General features: G+C 57.6%; 3 protein-coding genes and 3 pseudogenes across 9 annotated transcripts in view; all 6 read left to right on the forward strand.

Annotated features, from left to right (window-relative positions):
- Nucleotides 1-1704, forward strand: part of NTF4 (neurotrophin 4) — a 6384-nt gene extending 4680 nt beyond the window's left edge. For all 3 annotated transcript variants that reach the window (XM_011946418.1, XM_011946417.1, XM_011946416.1), the window contains one exon: nt 748-1704. In XM_011946418.1, coding sequence (XP_011801808.1) covers nt 760-1392 — 633 coding nt within the window. In that variant the 5' untranslated portion in view covers nt 748-759 and the 3' untranslated portion in view covers nt 1393-1704. The remainder of the gene's footprint in view (nt 1-747) is intronic.
- On the forward strand, nt 1119-8822 carry LOC105514782 (choriogonadotropin subunit beta). Of its 5 annotated transcripts, XM_011946412.1 has the most exons (4): nt 1119-1215; nt 7613-7734; nt 8087-8254; nt 8491-8822. In XM_011946412.1, the coding sequence occupies exons 2-4, from the start codon at nt 7720-7722 to the stop codon at nt 8803-8805; spliced, it is 498 nt and encodes a 165-aa protein (XP_011801802.1). In that variant the 5' UTR covers nt 1119-1215; nt 7613-7719; the 3' UTR covers nt 8806-8822. The 5 variants fall into 5 exon arrangements, with proteins under 5 accessions (XP_011801802.1, XP_011801801.1, XP_011801800.1 ...); XM_011946411.1 differs by lacking the exon at nt 1119-1215 and having other exon boundaries at nt 7317-7734; XM_011946413.1 differs by lacking the exon at nt 1119-1215 and having other exon boundaries at nt 7713-7864.
- On the forward strand, nt 4822-7110 carry LOC105514784 (annotated as a pseudogene).
- Nucleotides 8823-9696: 874 nt separating the features above from the next.
- On the forward strand, nt 9697-12118 carry LOC105514873 (annotated as a pseudogene).
- A 3198-nt stretch (nt 12119-15316) lies between these two features.
- The window catches only part of LOC105514875, a 19091-nt pseudogene continuing 15993 nt past the window's right edge, over nt 15317-18414 (forward strand).
- The window catches only part of LHB (luteinizing hormone beta polypeptide), a 47504-nt gene continuing 46634 nt past the window's right edge, over nt 17545-18414 (forward strand). The window contains exon 1 of the mRNA XM_011946419.1: nt 17545-17724. The gene's annotated coding sequence lies outside the window, so the exon portion shown is untranslated. The remainder of the gene's footprint in view (nt 17725-18414) is intronic.

Below are 18414 nucleotides of genomic sequence, written 5' to 3' on the forward strand. Positions count from 1 at the left end.
AAAACTTTGTAGTGATGGGGTCTCACTGTATTTCCCAGAGTATGGTCTCGATCTCCTGACCTTGTGATCCGCCCGTCTCGGCCTCCCAAAGTGCTGGGATTACAGGCTTGAGCCACCGCGCCCGGCCTCCTGGCTAATTTTTTTTTGTATTTTTAGTAGAGATCGGGTTTCAACGTGTTAGCTAGGATGGTCTCGATCTCCTAACCTCATGATCTGCCCGCCTCGGCCTCCCAAAGTGCTGGGATTACAGGCGTGAGCCACCTTGCCCGCCCTTATTTTTATTTTTGGGACAGAGTCTCACTCTGTCGCCCAGGTGGCAGGGCAGTGGTGCGCTCTCTGCTAACTGCAACCTCTGCCTCTCAGGTTCAAGTGATTCTCCTGCCTCAGCCTCCCGTGTAGCTGGGATTACAGGTGCGTAGCACCATGCCCGGCTACTTTTGGTATTTTTAGTAGAGACAGGTTTTCACCATGTTGGCCAGGCTGCTCTTGAACTCCTGACCTCAAGTGATCCACCCACCTCAACCTCCCAAAGTGCTGGGATTAGAGGTGTGAGCCACAGTGCTGGCCTGTAGTAGTTGAATATTTATTATTAATCTACAAGTTGGGCATTACAAAAGTCCTAGATATAGGGTCCCCCAAACTTCTAGAACAAGGGCTTCCCCACAATCCTGGCAGGCAAGCCTCCCCTGTCCCCACTGAAGTTTTCACCCCCTTCTCTAATCCCAGCCTCCTTCTCTCTGTCTCCAGGTGCTCCGAGAGATGCTCCTCCTCCCCTCATGCTCCCTCCCCATCCTCCTCCTTTTCCTCCTCCCCAGTGTGCCAATTGAGTCCCAACCCCCACCCTCAACATTGCCTCCTTTTCTGGCCCCTGAGTGGGACCTTCTGTCCCCCCGAGTGGTCCTGTCTAGGGGTGCCCCTGCTGGGCCCCCTCTGCTCTTCCTGCTGGAGGCTGGGGCCTTTCGGGAGTCAGCAGGCATCCCGGCCAACCGCAGCCGGCGTGGGGTGAGCGAAACTGCACCAGCGAGTCGTCGGGGTGAACTGGCCGTGTGCGATGCAGTCAGCGGCTGGGTGACAGACCGCCGGACCGCTGTGGACTTGCGTGGGCGTGAGGTGGAGGTGTTGGGCGAGGTGCCTGCAGCTGGCGGCAGTCCCCTGCGACAGTACTTCTTTGAAACCCGCTGCAAGGCTGATAACACTGAGGAAGGTGGCCCGGGGGCAGGGGGAGGGGGCTGCCGGGGTGTGGACCGAAGGCACTGGGTGTCTGAGTGCAAGGCCAAGCAGTCCTATGTACGGGCATTGACCGCTGATGCCCAGGGCCGTGTGGGCTGGCGATGGATTCGAATTGACACCGCCTGCGTCTGCACACTCCTCAGCCGGACTGGTCGGGCCTGAGACCCATGCCCAGGAACTGATCAGGCAGAAAAAGAACAGAGCTGGATGCTGAGAGACCTCAGGGATGGCCCAGCTACTCTAAGGACTCCAGTTTGGGAACTCATCAAATAATCACAAAATCACAGTTCTCTGATTTTGAGCTCAATCTCTGCAGGATGGGTGAAACCACATGGGTTTTTGGAGGTTGAATAGGAGTTCTCCTGGAGCAACTTGAGGGTAATAATGATGATGGTAATAATCAGAGCCACTATTTACTGAGTGTTTACTGTTTCTTAGCCCTAATACGTAACTCCTCAGATCAACTCCCATGGATTTGATCATTGGTGGCCCTTGGCGTTAAGTTGCTGGCTACTCAGTCTCAGAGGACACCACCTTGCTCATCCTGGAGAGTGGGAGGGGACATTTCACAATGTGGGTGGGGGAGGAGAGAAACTGGAATAGGCGAGCAGATGGCCAGGGGACCTTGAGAACGTGGTCCACAGAAGGCCTTTAAGTGTCTGGGAGCTGGGGTTCAAATGGGAAATCTTCCTTGGTGAGAGTGGGTAGGAGTTGGCTTAGAATACTCTCTTGTGAGGTAATGAGCCCCCCATCACAGGGGGAGTACAAGCAAGGTTGAATGAGAAGTGATCAGGATGCTGAAGAGTTCAGCCCTGGGCGGGGAGTTGGAGTCAGGTTTCTAGCCCTCTTCCCTGTCTCAACCTCTACCCTACATCAGGAAAGCAACAGACCTTAAAATTATCCAGCTTGATGTCCGGGTGTGATGACTCACACCCGTAATCTCAGCACTTTGGGAGGCCGAGGCGGGCAAATCACCTGAGGTCAGGAGTTTGAGACCAGCCTGGCCAACATGGTGAGACTCACATGGTGAGACTCCCGTCTCTACTACAATTACAAAAAGAAATTATCTGGGTGTGGTGGCGGGTGCCTGTAATCCAAGCTACTCTGGATGGTGAGGTAGAATAATCGCTTGAACCCAGGATGCAGAGGTTGCAGTGAGCCAAGACTGTGCCACTGCTCTCCAGCCTGGGCGAAAGGAGCGAAACTCCGGGCCGGGCTTGGTGGCTCACGCCTGTAATTCCAGCACTTTGGGAGGCCGAGGCATGCGGATCACTTGAGGTTAGGAGTCTGAGACCAGCCTGGCCAACATGGCGAAACTCTGTCTCTACCAAAAAATACAAAAAGTAGCCATGCGTGGTGGCACACACCTGTAATCCCAACTAAGGCAGGAGAATCACTTCAACCCAGGAGGTGAAAGTTGCAGGGAGCTCAGATCGCACGACTGCACCCCAGCCTGGGCAACAGAGCTAGACTCCATCTCAAAAAAAAAAGTTTTTGGTCAAGGCCTCTGCCTCCTCAACCCCCATTATCTCATCCCACTAGCCCATTCTTCAGACAAGGAAAACAGGCTGCCTTCCACAGCCAGGCCCCGGATCCTACTTACCCTTCCTCCCCCATTCAGGCTTCTGGGGCCCTTCTGTTGGATTTTGCTAGCCCTGTTCAAGGGCCCTCAGTGCACAGTGTCCCCCTGATCCTAGCCAGCGGGCCAGCAAGTTAGAACCTCATGCCCCCACTCAAGCTGGACAACATTTTTTTTTTTTTGGAGATAGAGTTTCGCTCCTTTTCTTTTTTTTTTTTTTCCTTTGAGACAGGGTCTCACTCTGTCACCCAGGCTGGAGTGCTGTGGCGCCATCTCGGCTGCAAGCTCCGCCTCCCGGGTTCATGCCATTCTCCTGTCTCAGCCTCCTGAGTAGCTGGGACTCTGGGCACCCACCACCACCACGCCTGCCCGGCTAATGTTTTGTATTTTTAGTAGAGACAGGGTTTCACCGTGTTAGCCGGGATGGTCTCGATCTCCTGACCTCATGATCTGCCCACCTCAGCCTCTCAAAGTGCTGCGCCTGGTGATCTAAAGCTCTTTATAGTGAAGAAGTGCCAAGGGAAGCCAGGGACAGACAACAGTCCTTCACTATAGCCTGTCATGTGTTACCCATCACCCCACATGCGTTGTCAACACACTCTGTCTCTCTCTCTCTCTCAGGTCCAGCTTTGAGCGAAGGACTTAGGCATGCCCTCCCCCCATCTATACAGACCAGGCCATTGGGTGGGGTGGGCGTGGCTGCCTCAGTTTCTACATCTCCTTGTTTTCCATCTGTGATTTTGGTCTTTTTTGCCACCTTCATCTCTGTCTCTAACTTCCAGTGTCTCTCACCTCTGGGTAGGACTAATAGCTCCTTTTCCATTGTGATCTCTTTCTTCCTCCCTGTCTCTCCACTTTCTTGTTGAATTTCTTTCTCACTCATCAAAGCCCGTCTTTTTCACTATGTCCCTCTGCACTTCTCTGTGGGTCGTTCCTCTTCCCCCACCCAGCCTACCCAGTTGGAAGTTTTCAACCAAATCAAAGGCAGACAGAACAGCCGACGATGCCAGCGCGCCAGGGCTGACTCTTTGAGCATGTGCGGGAAGGGTTGGGGAGCCCCGGGAAGTCTACCCCGAGGTGGGCAGGCATGGCAGAGGGAGGAAGCAGCTGGGAGGTTCTGGACGCTGGAGCAAAGAGGGGTGTTTCTCATGGATGTCCTGAGGTGCTGGGTGTAGTGCAGGGGTCTCTGTCTCTGTCTGGATCTCTGACACCCCCAGGTCTCTGTCCCTCTTTCTGTGTCTCTGTCTCCCCCACCCTCTGTGTCTCTGAAATCCTGAACTTCTCCATCCCCTACTGCCTGCCTCTTTTTGACTCTCCATCCCCCTCCCCGTGTTTCTCTGTGCCCCCTTAGGGTCTCTGTCCCTCTGTCTCTGGATCTCTTTCTCACTCCATCCATCCACGTACCTGCAGGCCCTTCATTGGCTGGATTCAGAGTGGTGGGTACTGACACCCAGGGCAACAGCAACAAGCCAGCTCCTGCTTGGCTACAGGGATGGGGAGGAACATGGCCAGTGGCACCCTGGCTCTGCGCTGTGGCCCGCTGTGGCCCCCTGTGGTCTTCCATCGCTGCAACCGAGGCACCTGGATCCTGGCCCAGCTGGCATCTCACCAGCAGCTGCCTTGCCCACCGCATTATCCCACCACTGCCCTTCACCCCGCCCACCGTGTAGATGAGCAGACCCTAGGCTGAAGCCCTGCGGGGCCTGGGTACCCAGAAAGCTGGGGGCTGAGAAAAGGGGATTGGAAGCTTGGACTCCTCTCTGAAGGAGGAGGGTCCTGCAGTCCTGGGTCTGAGAGAGGAGGCACCAGGGAAGCTAAATGCCAGGGACTGTAGAGGAAAGGGCTGGGGGGCGACTGGAAGAGGTCAGAGTTTGGGGTGTGGAGTGATAGGGAGTCCTGAGTCTTTCTAGCTGATGTGCAGCGCCTACTCTCCAGTCCACGGTCGCAGACCCTCTACCCTCGGCTGCAAAGCAGGATTCTCCCATCTGGGCTTTGGACGAGGTCCTCAGCAGATGGGAGACAACCTCTGCCTTGGCCTACGTGCCCAAGACCCATAGCGGGCCCTGCGCCCAGCCCAGAGCCCCAGAGCCTGCAGACCCCACGCAGACTGTGGGAATCAAGGATTTAGGAGAAAAGGTAAGGTTTGGGGAGTGCCGGAGTCCGCGGGGGACAGGGCGGGGTACTGCATTTGAGTCCTCTGCGCCTACACAGAGGTCTCCGGGTCGCCTTTCCGCAGCTCAGACGCCGTGGCTGGCGCCTACCACTGACCACGACTTACCAGCGCAGCGAGACGAGGGCGCAGTACACTGGCTCTCCCGACCGGGACGCGCGCGTCTCGGAATACGTCGGGCCCAGCCCCCACAACTCGCAGACCACCCCCGCGGGGAGCCTTCCCAGGTGGCGAGGTGGAAGCCGGCGCTGGCGAGACGAGGCGGAGTTCCGGGAGCCTGGGCGGGGCCAGAAGGAATGGCAGCTTTGGGGCGCGGCTAAAGGGTCGGGGGCGGGATCCGGAGGTTAGAGGAGCCTGGGGAGGGGCTGGGCCTCGAGGCCAGGCCAGAAGGACCAGGGGCTGGACACTAGCCTTCAGGGCTCCGAAGCTGCTGCGGGACTAGACGATGGGCTGTGGGTGGGGACGAGATTAGAATATTCTGAGACGGCGTCAGGTGGGAGCTGGGAGAGGTAACGTGGAATTGTTGCTCAAGATGCAGCTCAGCTCCAGTGGCCACACCAAGATGGTTTAAGACCAAGAGAGAAACCGGGCAGGGGGGTATGTGTGGCTGGGGGCCTGGGTTTGAGTTCCCTGACCAGCAGGACGTGCTTGAACTTAGGGAAGTGAGGCTGAGAAGGGTTCGGGCTTGAGGAAGGAAGCTGAAGTTCCCTGGCCTGGGTGGCAGGAAGGGCTCTGACTCTGGGACGGGGTTCTAGGGCCGTGGCCGTTATGGCTGTCGAGGCCGAAGGAGAGGGATTCTGAACTGGGGACCCAAGGCTTGGAAGGGGGTATGAAATCTATGTCTTGGGTATGCCTCCTCCCCCATTCTTGCTCGGGCTCTAATCGCCTGGACGAAGAACCCCGAGTTGTCTGGCCGACCTTTCACAGTATCCGACCGGGGCGTCCTGGCCGCCCACAGCTCTATCTGATCACCTGGGCTCTGGAGTTTCAGTTCTATCCCAAGTAAGCCGGGCTCTCGCTCGGCACCGCCTCCTGCACAGCCCTGGCTTTGGCCGTTGCACGCCGAGGCCCTGGGCTGGCTCCCATTCTCTGACCCGGTGGTCTCAGCCTCGGATCCTGTAGCAGCAAGAACCAAAATTCAGGCCCCAACCCCTCCCTCTTTTAGTACCCAGGAGTCCTTAGTGTAAACTCTCAGGTAGGAACAGGAAGCCTGCACAGGCCCTCGAGGGCATTCTGGATCTGAGGACTGGGCCTCCTTCGGTACTTGAGCCCCCACATACTCCTTCCCAAGGAAGCGAAAGCCCGCGTTTCCTTCCGAAGGATGCGAAAGCGTAGTTTCCAGGACCTTAAGTACCTCGAGGACCCAGGAACACAGGCTACCCGCGCCCGGTCCCGTCCTTCCTAAGGGGCCCTCGCCTGGAAATGCAGGAGTTTGGGTGTGCAGACTCCTTAGATCCCAAGGTCTGAACCTCGTCCCCAAGGATTCAGCTGTATCCTCACTATCCTGCCCTGCTCCCACAGGACGGAGCTGTCCCGATACCCCCGCAAAGACTCCCTGACCTACTGGAGCTTCGAAGAGACGCCCTAATTCTGGGGTCACGACCCGCAGCGGTCGCCCTGTCCGCGCTCCTCCCGGCCGCCCCGAGCGCCGCACCGCGGGGTCCCGACTCTGGTTCAGGCATCCTACAGCCCCTCGCTGCACCTCCTCCGCCGGCTCGACCGCTTCCGCCCGCTGGAGGCGCCCTGGGGTGGCCCCCACTGGAAGCCCTTGCTGGGCATCCACAGCGTGCCGAAAGCCTACAGCCCCCAGAACTCCCTCTCTGGCAGCTTGAAGCCGGCGCTAGTGGGAGCCGGCCGGGCCAGCCCCACCCCAGACACGCCCCCTGGCCTCGCGGCGGAGCGGAGCTCGCGACCTCCGCCCACTACGCGATGTCCGGACTTAGTTGGGCTCGCACTCATTACGTCTATAGGCAACGTCGGGGTCCGACTACCCCAGACACGCCCACTCAGCTGCGGCATCCCGGAGAAGAGACTAAATCCAGATATTGTCCTTGAAGATTGTGGCCCCTAGGGCAGGACACGCCCCCTGCGGGCATATTAATTAATGAGTTAAATCACCTGAACCACACGCATTTCCGGGGGCCGCTCCGGGCATCCTAGCTTGAGGGTAGAGTGGGCGGAGGTCCCTAAGGGAGAGGTGGGTCTCTGGCTGAATCCCTCCTTGGGGGGCATCTGGGTCAAGCGACTTCCCTGGCTGCACAGTCACGGGGTGGCCCTCGCGGATTGGGCAGGAGCTAAGCCCGAAGCCGCGCCCCTCCTGGGAGATTGGACTGTGGGGCAGGAATGCCTCAAGTGGGGAAGGGTTGAGGCTTCCGTCCAGCACCTTTCTCGGGTCACCGCCTCCTCCTGGCTCCCAAGACCGCACCATAGGCAGAGGCAGGTTTTCCTACACCCTACTCCCTGTGCCTCCAACGCCGACTAGACCCTAGCACTCGACGACTGAGTCTCTGAGGTCACTTCACCGTGGTCTCTGCCTCACTCTTGGCGCTGGACCACTGAGGGGAGAGGGCTGGGGTGCTCCGCTGAGCCACCCCTGCGCCTCCCTGGCCTTGTGCACCTCTCACCCCCCGGAGTGTTAGTGTCGAGGTCACCCCAGCATCCTACCACCTCCTGGTGGCCTTGCCGCCCCCACAACCCGGAGGTATAAAGCCAGGTACACGAGGCAGGGGACACACCAAGGATGGAGATGCTCCAGGTAAGACTGCAGGGCCCCTGGGCACCTTCCACCTCCTTCCAAGCCATCACTGGCATGAGAAGGGGCAGACGCGTGTGAGCTGTGGAAGGAGGCCTCTTTCTGGAGGGGCGTGACCCCCAGTAAGCTTCAGGTGGTGCAATCCCTGAGGGTGGGGATCTGAAATGTTGGGGTATCTCAGGTCCTCTGGGCTGTGGGGTGGGCACTGAAAGGCAGGTGTATGGGAGGTGGGTCCTGAATAGGAGATGCTGGGAAGGGTCTCTAGGTCATTGCAGGTGGTGTACCCCGGGGAATGGGAAGGCCAGGGTGCAGGGCTGCCGTCTCAGACCCGGGTGAAACACTGTCCTTGTCCCAGGGGCTGCTGCTGTGGCTGCTGCTGAGCATGGGCGAGGCACAGGCATCCAGGGAGCCACTGCGGCCACTGTGTCGCCCCATCAATGCCACCCTGGCTGCCGAGAAGGAGGCCTGCCCCGTGTGCATCACCGTCAACACCACTATCTGTGCCGGCTACTGCCCCACCATGGTGAGCTTCCCAGGGCCAGGGGCAGGTGCTGCCACCTCAGGGCTGGGCTCATAGAGGCAGCGGCGGAGGAAGGCTGGTCTGCCTGTCTGGTCAGGGGCTGGGGAATGGGGTGTGGGAGGGCAGGAACAGAGGGCTTCCTGGACTCCTGAGTCTGGGACCTTTGGGGGCAGCTTGGGAGCTCAGCCGAGGTGCTGGCCCCAGGCCCATGCTCACTCCGCTACCCACACGTCCTCCAGATGCGGGTGCTGCAGGCGGTCCTGCCGCCCGTGCCCCAGGCGGTATGCACCTACCGCGAGGTGCGCTTCGAGTCCATCCGGCTCCCTGGCTGCCCGCCTGGCGTGGACCCCGTAGTCTCCGTTCCCGTGGCTCTCAGCTGTCGCTGTGGACTCTGCCGCCGCAGCACCACTGACTGTGGGGGTCCCAAGGACCACCCTTTGACCTGTGATGACCCCCACCTCCAGGCCTCCTCTTCCTCAAAGGACCTTCCCCCCAGCCCCCCAAGTCCATCCCGACTCCTGGAACCAGCAGGCACCCCGTTCCTCCCGCAATAAAGGCTTCTCAATCTGCACTCTGGGGGTGTCTTTCTGTGGGCTCAGGGCAACCACACACACACAGGGTGGGTCCAGCTTCAAGACCATTTCTTACGAAGTCACGGTGTCAGATATCTGGTAGAATACAAGGTGGATGGCTGGGCGCCTTGGCTCACGCCTGTAATCCCAGCACTTTGGGAGGTCGAGGTGGGTGGATCACGAGGTCGGGGAGATCGAGACCATGCTGGCTAACATGGTGAAACCCCGTCTCTACTAAAAATACAAAAAATTAGCTGGGAATGGTGGCAGGTGTCTGTAGTCCCAGGTACTTGGGAAGCTGAGGCAGGAGAATGGCGTGAACCTGGGAGGGGGAGCGTGCAGTGAGCCGAGATGGTGCTACTGCAATCCAGCTGGGTCCACAGAGGGAGACTCCATCTCAACAACAACAACAAAGGAAAACAGGGCGGGGACAGGGGATGACATCCAGCTCAGGAGGTGTCCATGGTCTTGCCTTCTGTGGGGAGAAGGAAGGTCACATGGTCAGTGTGCCTCCAGGGGGCAGGGCCTGAGCCTTCAAGGCCGAGCTCCCTCTTCCTCCCTCTGAGGGTGGCACTGGCAGTACAGGTGGGGGGTGGGGACCTGAATGGGATGAATGGGCTGAGGCGGATGTCATCTCTTCCATTCTCCTTCATCCACTGCCTCTCCCTTCTCCTCTCCCCTCCCCTCCCTCCATCTTCTTCCAATCCCAGTCAGGAGCCATCACCTGGGTAGAAAAGGGGCCTCTGGAATGGGGAGGACGTCTTGACTCTTCGTTGCCCTGCACTTGTTCAGGGATTTGGCCCCTCCCCACCTGCCTGTATACCCTGCCTGATCTTTTCTTCCCCTAGGTGGTTGCCCCCTCCCTCTCCTGACATGTCAGGAAGGAGAAAGCGATGTCCTCCACAGGGGACCCCCAAAGTCTGGGGACTCTCAGCCCCAGAGCTCCGAGGTGGAGGAGGTGCTGACAGGTCTGGTAACCACTGGCTGTTTCCAAGTCTTCTCCACGCCACCCTTTCCCAGAACCACAGGCTTCCAGAATGTTGTAGAGAAACTGCAACATCCATGCCTCCACCAGCCTCTCCCAGCACCAGGTCAATTTCACACACGGGAAAACTGAAGCCTGTCTCTGAGGGGCAGCGTTTTACCTCCTTAGTGGCAGTTTTGAGGTGAACTGAGGTCTCCCTAGGATTCCAGATTGTGGCCTTTCTCCAAATTGTGGAATGTGGCCAGGTGTGGTGGCTTGAGTCTGTAGTCCCAGCTACTCAGGAGCCACAGCAGGAGGATTGCTTGAGCCCAGGAGTTCAAGTGCAGCGGGGAAACACAGCGAGACCTGGTCTTAAAACAATTTGTTTCAGGCCGGGCACGGTGTCTCACACCTGTAATCCCAGCCCTTTGGGAGGCCAAGGCAGGAGTATAGCTTGAGGTTGGGAGTTTGAGACCAGTCTGGACAACATGGTGAAACCTTATCTCTACTAAAAATATAAAAATTAACTGTGCATGGTGGCAGGTGCTTGTAATCCCAGCTACTCAGAAGGCTGGGGCAGGAGAATCACTTCAACCCAGGAGGCAGACATTACAGTGATCCAGGGTTGTGCCACTGCACTCCAGCCTGGCCAACAGAGTGAGACTCTGTCTAAAAAAAAAAAAAAAATTGATTGGAACATCCTCCAAGATGCAAGACTCACAGTTCCTCAGAGTCATATAGGAAGGATGGCAGAATGCAGTTACCCAGACTTTAAGTCCCATTTCTTCCATTTGTTGACTGTGTGACCGGACGCAAATCATTAATTTCTCTGAGCCTGCATTTCACGATCTGTTGCTATTAAGTAATAGTAGTTGGATATTTTTTATTTTTATTTGATTCTTATTATTATTTTGAGATGGAGCTTCGTTCTTGTTGCCCAGGCTGGAGTCCAGTGGCGCGATCCTGGCTCACTGCGACTTCCGCCTCCTGGGTTCAAGTGATTCTCCTGCCTCAACCTCCCGAGTAGCTGGGATACCTATGTATGCACCACCACGCCTGGGGATATTTTGTATTTTTAGTAGACATGCGGTTTCTCCATGTGGGTCAGGGTGGCCTGGAACTCCTCACCTCTGTTGATCTGCCCACCTCAGCCTCCAACAATGCTGGGATTACACTCATGAGCCACCACGCCCAGCCTTATTTTTATTTTTGGACAGAGTGTCACTCTGTTGTCCCGGTGGGAGGGCCATGGCACGATCTCGGCTCACTGCCATCTCCGCCTCCCAGGTTCAAGTGATTCTCCTGCCTCAGCCTCCCGAGAAGTGGGATTACAGGTGCGTAGCACCACGCCCAGCTAATTTTAGTATTATTAGTAGAGATGGGGTTTCACCATGTTGGCCAGGCTGCTCTTAAACTCCTGACCTCAAGTGATCCACCCACCTCAGCCTCCCAAAGTGCTGGGATTACAGGTGTGAGGCACAGTGCCTGACCTGTAGCAGCTGAATAATTACTATTAATCTACAGGTGGGTGTTACGCAAGTCCGATATATAGAGTCCCCCAAACTTCTACAGCAAGGGCTTCCCCACGATCCTGGCAGGCAAGCCTCCCCTGGGGTTCCCAACTTCTGTCCCCACTGAAGTTTTTATCCTCTTCTCTAATCCCAGCCTCCCTTACTCTGTCTCCATGCGCTGTGAGAGCTGCTCCCCCTCCCCCAGACTCCCTCCACATCCCCCTCACTCTCCTCCTCCCCTGTGTGCCAATGGATTCCTAATCCCCATCCTGGACATTGTCTCCTTTTCTTGCCCCAAAGTGGGACCTTCTTTTCCCCCAAGTGGTCCTGTCTAGGGGTGCTGCTCTTGGGCCCCCCCCCGGTCTTCCTGCTGGAGACTGTGGCCATTCGGGAGTTAGCAGGCACCCTGGCCGACCGCAGCCAGCGTGGGGTGAGTGAAACTGCAGTGGCGAGTCATCAGAGTGAACTGGCTATGTGCGATGCAGTCAGCGGCTGGGTGACGTACCCCGGGACCGCTGTGGTCTTGGGTGGCTTCGAGATGGAGGTGTTCGGGAAGGTGCCTACAGCTGGGGGCAATTCCCTCTGCCAGTACTTCTTTGTCACCCGCTTTGAGGTCCCTAACTCTGAGGAAGGTGACCTGGGGACAGGTGGAGGGAGCTGCCGGGGTATGGACCAAAGGCACTGGGTGTCTGAGTGCAAGGCCAAGCAATCCTATGTGCGGGCATTGACCTCTGATGCCCAGGGCCATCTGGGCTGGCAATACATTTGAATTGACACTGCCTGTGTCTGTACACTCCTCAGCTGGACTCACCAGGACTGAGGCTTATACACAGGAACTGGTAAGGCAGAAAAAGAACAGAACTGGATGCTGAGAGACCACAGGGATGGGCCAGCTGCTCTAAGGACCCCAGTTTGGGAACTCATCAAATGATCACAAAATCACAACTCTCTGAATTGGAGCTCAATCTCTGTAAGATGGGTGAAACCACATGGGGCTTTGAAGGTTGAATAGGAGTTCTCCTGGAGGAACTTGAAAGTAGTAATTATGATGCTGATGATAAGAATAACCACTATTTACTGAGTGTTTACTGTTTCTCAGTCCTAATACATAAGTCTTCGAATAAACTCTCGTGGATTTGATCATTGGTGGCCTTTGGTGTTAAGTGGCTGACTGCCCAGTCTCAGAGGACACCACCTTGCTCATTCTGGAGAGTGGGAGGGCACATATCATTATGTGGATGGGGAAGGAGAGAACTGGAATAGGCAAGCAGATGGCCAGGGGACCTTGAGAACGTGGTCCACAGAAGGCCTTTAAGTGTCTGGGAGCTGGGGTTCAAATGGGAAATCTTCCTTGGTAAGAGTGGGTAGGGGTTGGCTTAGAATACTCTCTTGTGAGGTAATGAGCCCCCCATCACAGGGGGAGTACAAGCAAGGTTGAATGAGAAGTGATCAAGATGCTGGAGAGTTCAGCCCTAGGCGGGGAGTTGGAGTCAGGTTTCTAGCCCTCTTCCCTGTCTCAACCTCTACCCTACATTGGGAAAGAAACAGACCTTAAAATTATCCAGCTTGATGGCTGGGTGTGATGACTCACGCCTGTAATCCCAGCACTTTGGGAGGCCGAGGCAGGCGAATCACTTGAGGTCAGGCTTTCAAGGTGAAACCCCATATCTACTAAAATTATAGAAAGAACTTAGCTCGACATGGTAGTGAGTGCCTGTAATCCAAGCTACTCTGAAGGGTGAGGCAGGAGAATCACTTGAACCTGGGAGGCAGAGGTTGTAGTGAGCCAAGACTGTGCCATTGCACTCCAGCCTGAGCAAAAAGAGGGAAACGCCTCCGTCTCAAAAAAAGAAAAAAAAAAAAAGTCCACCTTGAGCGGGACATGAGGTTCTGACTAACTCGCCCGCCCCCTGGCTGGATCAGGGGGTCAGTGTGCATTGACAGCCCTTGAGTGGGGCCAGCAAAATCCAACAGAAGGGCTCCAGAAGCCTGAATGGGGGAGGAGGGGTAAGTGGGATTCTGGGCCTGACTGCAGAAGGCAGCCTCACTTTTCCTTGTCTGAAGAATGGACTGATGGGATGAGATAATGGGGGTTCTGGAGGGAGAGGCCTTGACCTAAAGCCTTTTTGTTTGTTTGTTTGTTTTTTGTTTTTGAGATACAGTCTTGCTCTGTCGCCCAGGCTGGAGTGCATTGGCACAACCTGAGCTCACTGCAACATTCACTTCCCGGGTTCAAGTGATTCTCCTGCCTTAGCTGGGATTACAGGTGGGTCCCACCATGCCTGGCTTATTTTTTATATTTTTTGGTAGAGACAGGGTTTTGCCACATTGACCAGGCTGGTCTCAAACACCTGACCTCAAGTTGTCTGCCCACCTCAGCCTCTCAAAGTGCTGGGATTACAGGAGGGAGCCACTGTGCCCACTGACCAAAAGCTCTTTATAGTGAAGAAATGACAAGGAAAGCCAGGGACAGACCAAAAGAGTTCACAATAGCCCTTCACCTATTACCCATCTCCCTACATGTGTTGCCAACACACAACCACACCTCTCTCTCTCTCTTGCTCTCTCTCTCTCTCATCCATATTTGAGCAAGGAACATCGGCTTCTTCTCCCCCCATCTATACAGATCAGGCCCTTGGGCGGGGTGGAGCATGGTTGCCTCCGTTTCTACATCTCCTTGTTTTCAATCTGTGATGTTGGTCTTTTTGCCACCTTCCTCTCTGTCTTAATTTCCAGTGTTTCTCACCTCTGGGTGAGTACTAACAGCTCCCTTTCCATCGTAGTCTCCTTCTTCCTCCCTGTCTCTCCGGTTTCTTGTTGTATTTCCTTCTCACACGTCGAAGCCCATTTTTTTCACTATGTCCCTGTGCACTTCTCTGTGGGTCCTTCCTCTTTGCCCACCCAGCCTACCCAGGTGGAATTTTTCCAGCAAATTAAAGGCAGGCAGGACAGCCCACACCAGCGCTGACCCCTCCAGCACATTCAGGGCGGGTGGGGGAGCCCGGGGGACGTCTGGAAATCATTACCCCAAGGTGGGCAGGCCTGGCAGAGGGAGGAGCAGCAGAAGCATCTAGACCCTGGAGGAAAGAGGGGTGTTTCTCATGGATGTCCTGAGGTGCTAGGTGCAGTGCAAGGGTCTCTGTCTCTCTGGATCTCTGACATTCCCAGGTCTCTGTTCTTCTTTCTGGGTCTCTGTTTCCCCATCTCCCTGGGTCTCTGAAAACTCTGAACTTCTCCTTCCTCTTCTGCCCTCCTGTCTTTGAGTCTCCATCCCCCTCCCTGTGTTTCTCTGTGCCCCGCTTGGGTTCCCAGTCCCCCTGTCTCTGGGTCTCCTTCTCACTCCGACCATCCACATGTCTGCAGACCCTTCATTGGCTAGGTTCAGGATGGGGGGATTCTGTCACCTGGGGCAACAGCAACAACAAGCCAGCACCTGCTTGGCTACAGGGAGGGGGAGGAACCATGGCCAGTGGCACCCTGGCTCTGGGCTGTGGCCTGCCCCGTGGTCTTCAATCTCTGCAACCGAGATGCCTGGATCCTGGCCCAACTGGCATCTCACCAGCACCTGCGTTGCCCACCGCATTATCCCACCCGTGCCCTTTCCCCCGCCCACGGTGCAGGTGCGTTGATCCTAGGCTGAAGCCCTGCGGGACCTGGGGACCCAGAAAGCTAGGTGCTGAGTAAAGGGGATTGGGAGCCTGGACTCCTCTCTGAAGTAGGAGTGTCCTGGAGCTCTGGGTTTGAGAGAGGACGTACCAGGGAAGCTGGATGCCAGGGATTGCAGAGGAAAGAGCTGGGGGCCCACTGGAAGAGGTCAGAGTTTGGGATGGGGAGTGTGATACTGACTCCTGAATCTTTCTAGCTGATGTGCAGCACCTACTCTCCAGTCCAGGGTCGCGGACCCTCTACCTCTGCCTACAAAGCAGGATTCTCGCATGTGGGTTTTAGACCAGGTCCTCAGCAGATGGGAGACAACCTCTGGCTCGGTCTCTGGCTTGGGCCCAGGTGCCCAAGCCCCATGGCAGGCCCTGCCCCCAGCCCAGAGCCCAGAGCCTGCAGGCCCCAGGAGGACTGAGGGATCAAGGATTCAAGAGAAAAGGTAAGGTTTAGGGAGTGCCAGAGTCCGCAGAGGACAGGGCATGAGACTGCATCTGAGTCCCCTGCGCCTTCACATGGGTCTCCAGGTCGCCTTTCGGCACCCCAGACGCCGCGGCTGGGGCCTCCCGCTGACCACAAAGTACCGGCGCAGCGAGACAAGGGCGCAGTACACTGGCTCTCCCGACCGGGATGCCCGCGCCCTCGAATACGTCAGGCCCCAGCCCCTCACAAGTCGCAGACCACCCCCGCGGGGGGCTGGGCCTCGAGGCCAGGCCAGAAGGACCAGGGGCTGGAAACTCACCTTCAGCTCCAGTGACCACACCAAGACGGTTTAAGACCGGGAGCGGAACCAGGGAGGTTGTTTTTTGTGGTTGGGGGCTTGGGTGTGAGTTCCTTGACCAGCAGGAGGTGCTTGGATTTAGGGAGGAAGCTGGGAAGGGTTCGGGTTTGAGGAAGGAAGCTGAAGTTCCCTGGCGTGGGTGGAAGGAAGGGCTCTGACTCTGGGTCGGGGTGCGAGGGCTGTGGCCGTCATGGTCATGGTTATCGAGGCCGAAGGAGAGGGATTCTGAACTCGGGACCCAGGGCTTGGAATGGGGTATGAATTCTGTGTCTTGGGTATGCCTCCTCCCACAATCTTGCTCAGGCTCTAATCTCCTGGACGAAGAACCCCGAGCTGTCTGGCCGGCCTTTCACAGTATCCGACCGGGGCGTCCTGGACCACCGACAGCTCTATCTGACCACCTTGGCCCCGGACTTTCGGTTCTATCCCAAGTAAGCCGGGCTCTCGCTCCGCACCGCCCCCTGCACAGACCCCGCCTTGGCTGGTGCACGCCGAGCCCCTGAGCTGGCTCCCATTCTCTAACCCGGTGGTCTCAGCCTCGAATCCTATAGCAGCAAGAACCAAAATTCAGGCCCCAGGCCCTCACTCTTTTACCACCCAGGAGTCCTTACTGTCAACTCTCAGGAACGGCGGTAGGGACAGGAAGCCTGCACAGCGGCTCCAGGGGATTCTGGATCAGAGGGCAGGGCCTCCTTCAGCACTTGAGCTCCCACATACTCCTTCCCAAGGAAGCGAAAGCCCGCGTTTCCTTCCCTAGGATACGAAAGCTCAGTATCCAGGACGTTAAGTAACTGGAGGACGCAGGAACGCAGGCTACGCGCGCCCGGTCCCGTCCTTCCTAAGGGGCCCTCGCCGGGAAATGCAGGAGTTTGGGTGTGCAGACTCCTTAGATCCCGAGGTCTGAACCTCGTCCCGAAGGATCCAGCTGTATCCTCACTATCCTGCCCTGCTCCCACAGGACGGAGCTGTCCCGATACCCCCGCAAGGACTCCCTAACCTACTGGAGCTTCGAAGACACGCCCTAACTCTGGGGTCACGACCCGCTGCGACCGCCCTGTCCGTGCTCCTCCTGGGCGCACCGAGCGCCGCACCGCGGGGCCCTGACTCGGGCTCAGGAAACCTACAGCCCCGAGCTGCACGCGCTCCTCCGGCTCGACCGCTTCCGCCCGCTGGAGGCGCCCTGGGGTTGCCCCCACTGGAAGCCCTTGCTGGGCATCCACAGCGTGCCGAAAGCCTACAGCTTGAAGCCTGAAGCCCGCGCCAGTGCGAGCCGGCAGGGCCAGCCCCTCCCCAGACTCGCCCCCTGGCCTGGGGCGGAGCCGAACTCCGGACCTCAGCCCACTACGCGGTGTCCGGACCTAGGTGGTCTCCTACTCAATTGCGTCCGTCGGGAATGTGGGGGCCGGACTACCCCAGACACGCCCACACAGCTCCGGCTTCGCGAGGAAGGGACTAAGTCCAGATATTGTCCTTGGAGGCTGTGGCCCCGCGGGCAGGAAACGCCTCCTGCGGGCATATTAAATAATGAGTTAAATCACCTGAATTACACCCATTTCCGGGGACCGCACCGGGCATCCTGGCTTGAGGGTAGGGTGGGCGGAGGTCCCTAAGGGAGAGATGGGGCCCTGGCTGAATCCCTCCTTGGGGGTCATCTGGGTAAAGCGGCTTCCGCGGCTGCACAGTCTCTGGGAGGCCCTCGAGGATTGGGCAGGAGCTAAGTCCGAGGCCGCGCCCCTCCTGGGAGGCTGGACTGTGGCGCAGGAATGCCTTAAGTGGAGAAGGGTTGAGGCTTCAGTTCAGCACCTTTCTCGGGTCACCGCCTCCTCCTGGCTCCCAAGACAACAGGATAGGCAGAGGCAGGCCTTCCTACACCCTACTCCCTGTGCCTCCAACGCCGACTAGACCCTAGCACTCGACGACTGAGTCTCTGAGGTCACTTCACCGTGGTCTCTACCTCACTCTTAGCGCTGGACCACTGAGGAGAGAGGGCTGGGGTGCTCCGCTGAGGCACCCTTGCGCCTCCCTGGCCTTGTGCACCTCTCAACCCAGGGGTGTTAGTGTCGAGGTCACCCCAGCATCCTACCACCTCCTGGTGGCCTTGCCGCCCCCACAACCCGGAGGTATAAAGCCAGGTACACGAGGCAGGGGGACGTACCAAGGATGGAGATGCTCCAGGTAAGACTGCAGGGCCCCTGGGCACCTTCCACCTCCTTCCAGGCCATCACTGGCATGAGAAGGGGCAGACGCGAGTGGGCTCTGGAAGGAGGCCTCTTTCTGGAGGGGCATGACCCCCAGTAAGCTTCAGGTGGGGCGATCCCTGAGGGTGGGGATCTGAAATGTTGGGGTATTTCAGGTCCTCTGGGCTGTGGGGTGGGCGCTGAAAGGAAGGTGTCCAGGCGGTGGGTCCTGACTAGGAGATGCCGGGAAGGGTCTCTGGCTTGTTGCACGTGGTGTACCCCGGGGAATGGGAGGGCCAGGGCAGGGGATGCGGTCTCAGACTGGGCTGAGGCAGTGTCCTTATCCCAGGGGCTGCTGCTGTGGATGCTGCTGAGCATGGGCAGGGCACGGGCATCCAGGGAGCCACTGCGGCCACTGTGTCGCCCCATCAATGCCACCCTGGCTGCCGAGAAGGAGGCCTGCCCCGTGTGCATCACCGTCAACACCACCATCTGTGCCGG

This window comes from Colobus angolensis, unplaced genomic scaffold (genome assembly GCF_000951035.1).
Source record: "Colobus angolensis palliatus isolate OR3802 unplaced genomic scaffold, Cang.pa_1.0 Scaffold25, whole genome shotgun sequence".
NCBI lineage: Eukaryota > Metazoa > Chordata > Mammalia > Primates > Cercopithecidae > Colobus > Colobus angolensis.

What these genes read in the sequence shown, in the direction of transcription:
- LOC105514782 (XM_011946410.1), top strand. Translation starts at nt 8,024, where the DNA reads ATGGGAAGGCCAGGGTGCAGGGCTGCCGTCTCAGACCCGGGTGAAACA. An exon ending in CCGGCTACTGCCCCACCATG is followed by an intron (nt 8,255 to 8,490) that starts GTGAGCTTCCCA and finishes CACGTCCTCCAG; the next exon opens with ATGCGGGTGCTGCAGGCGGT.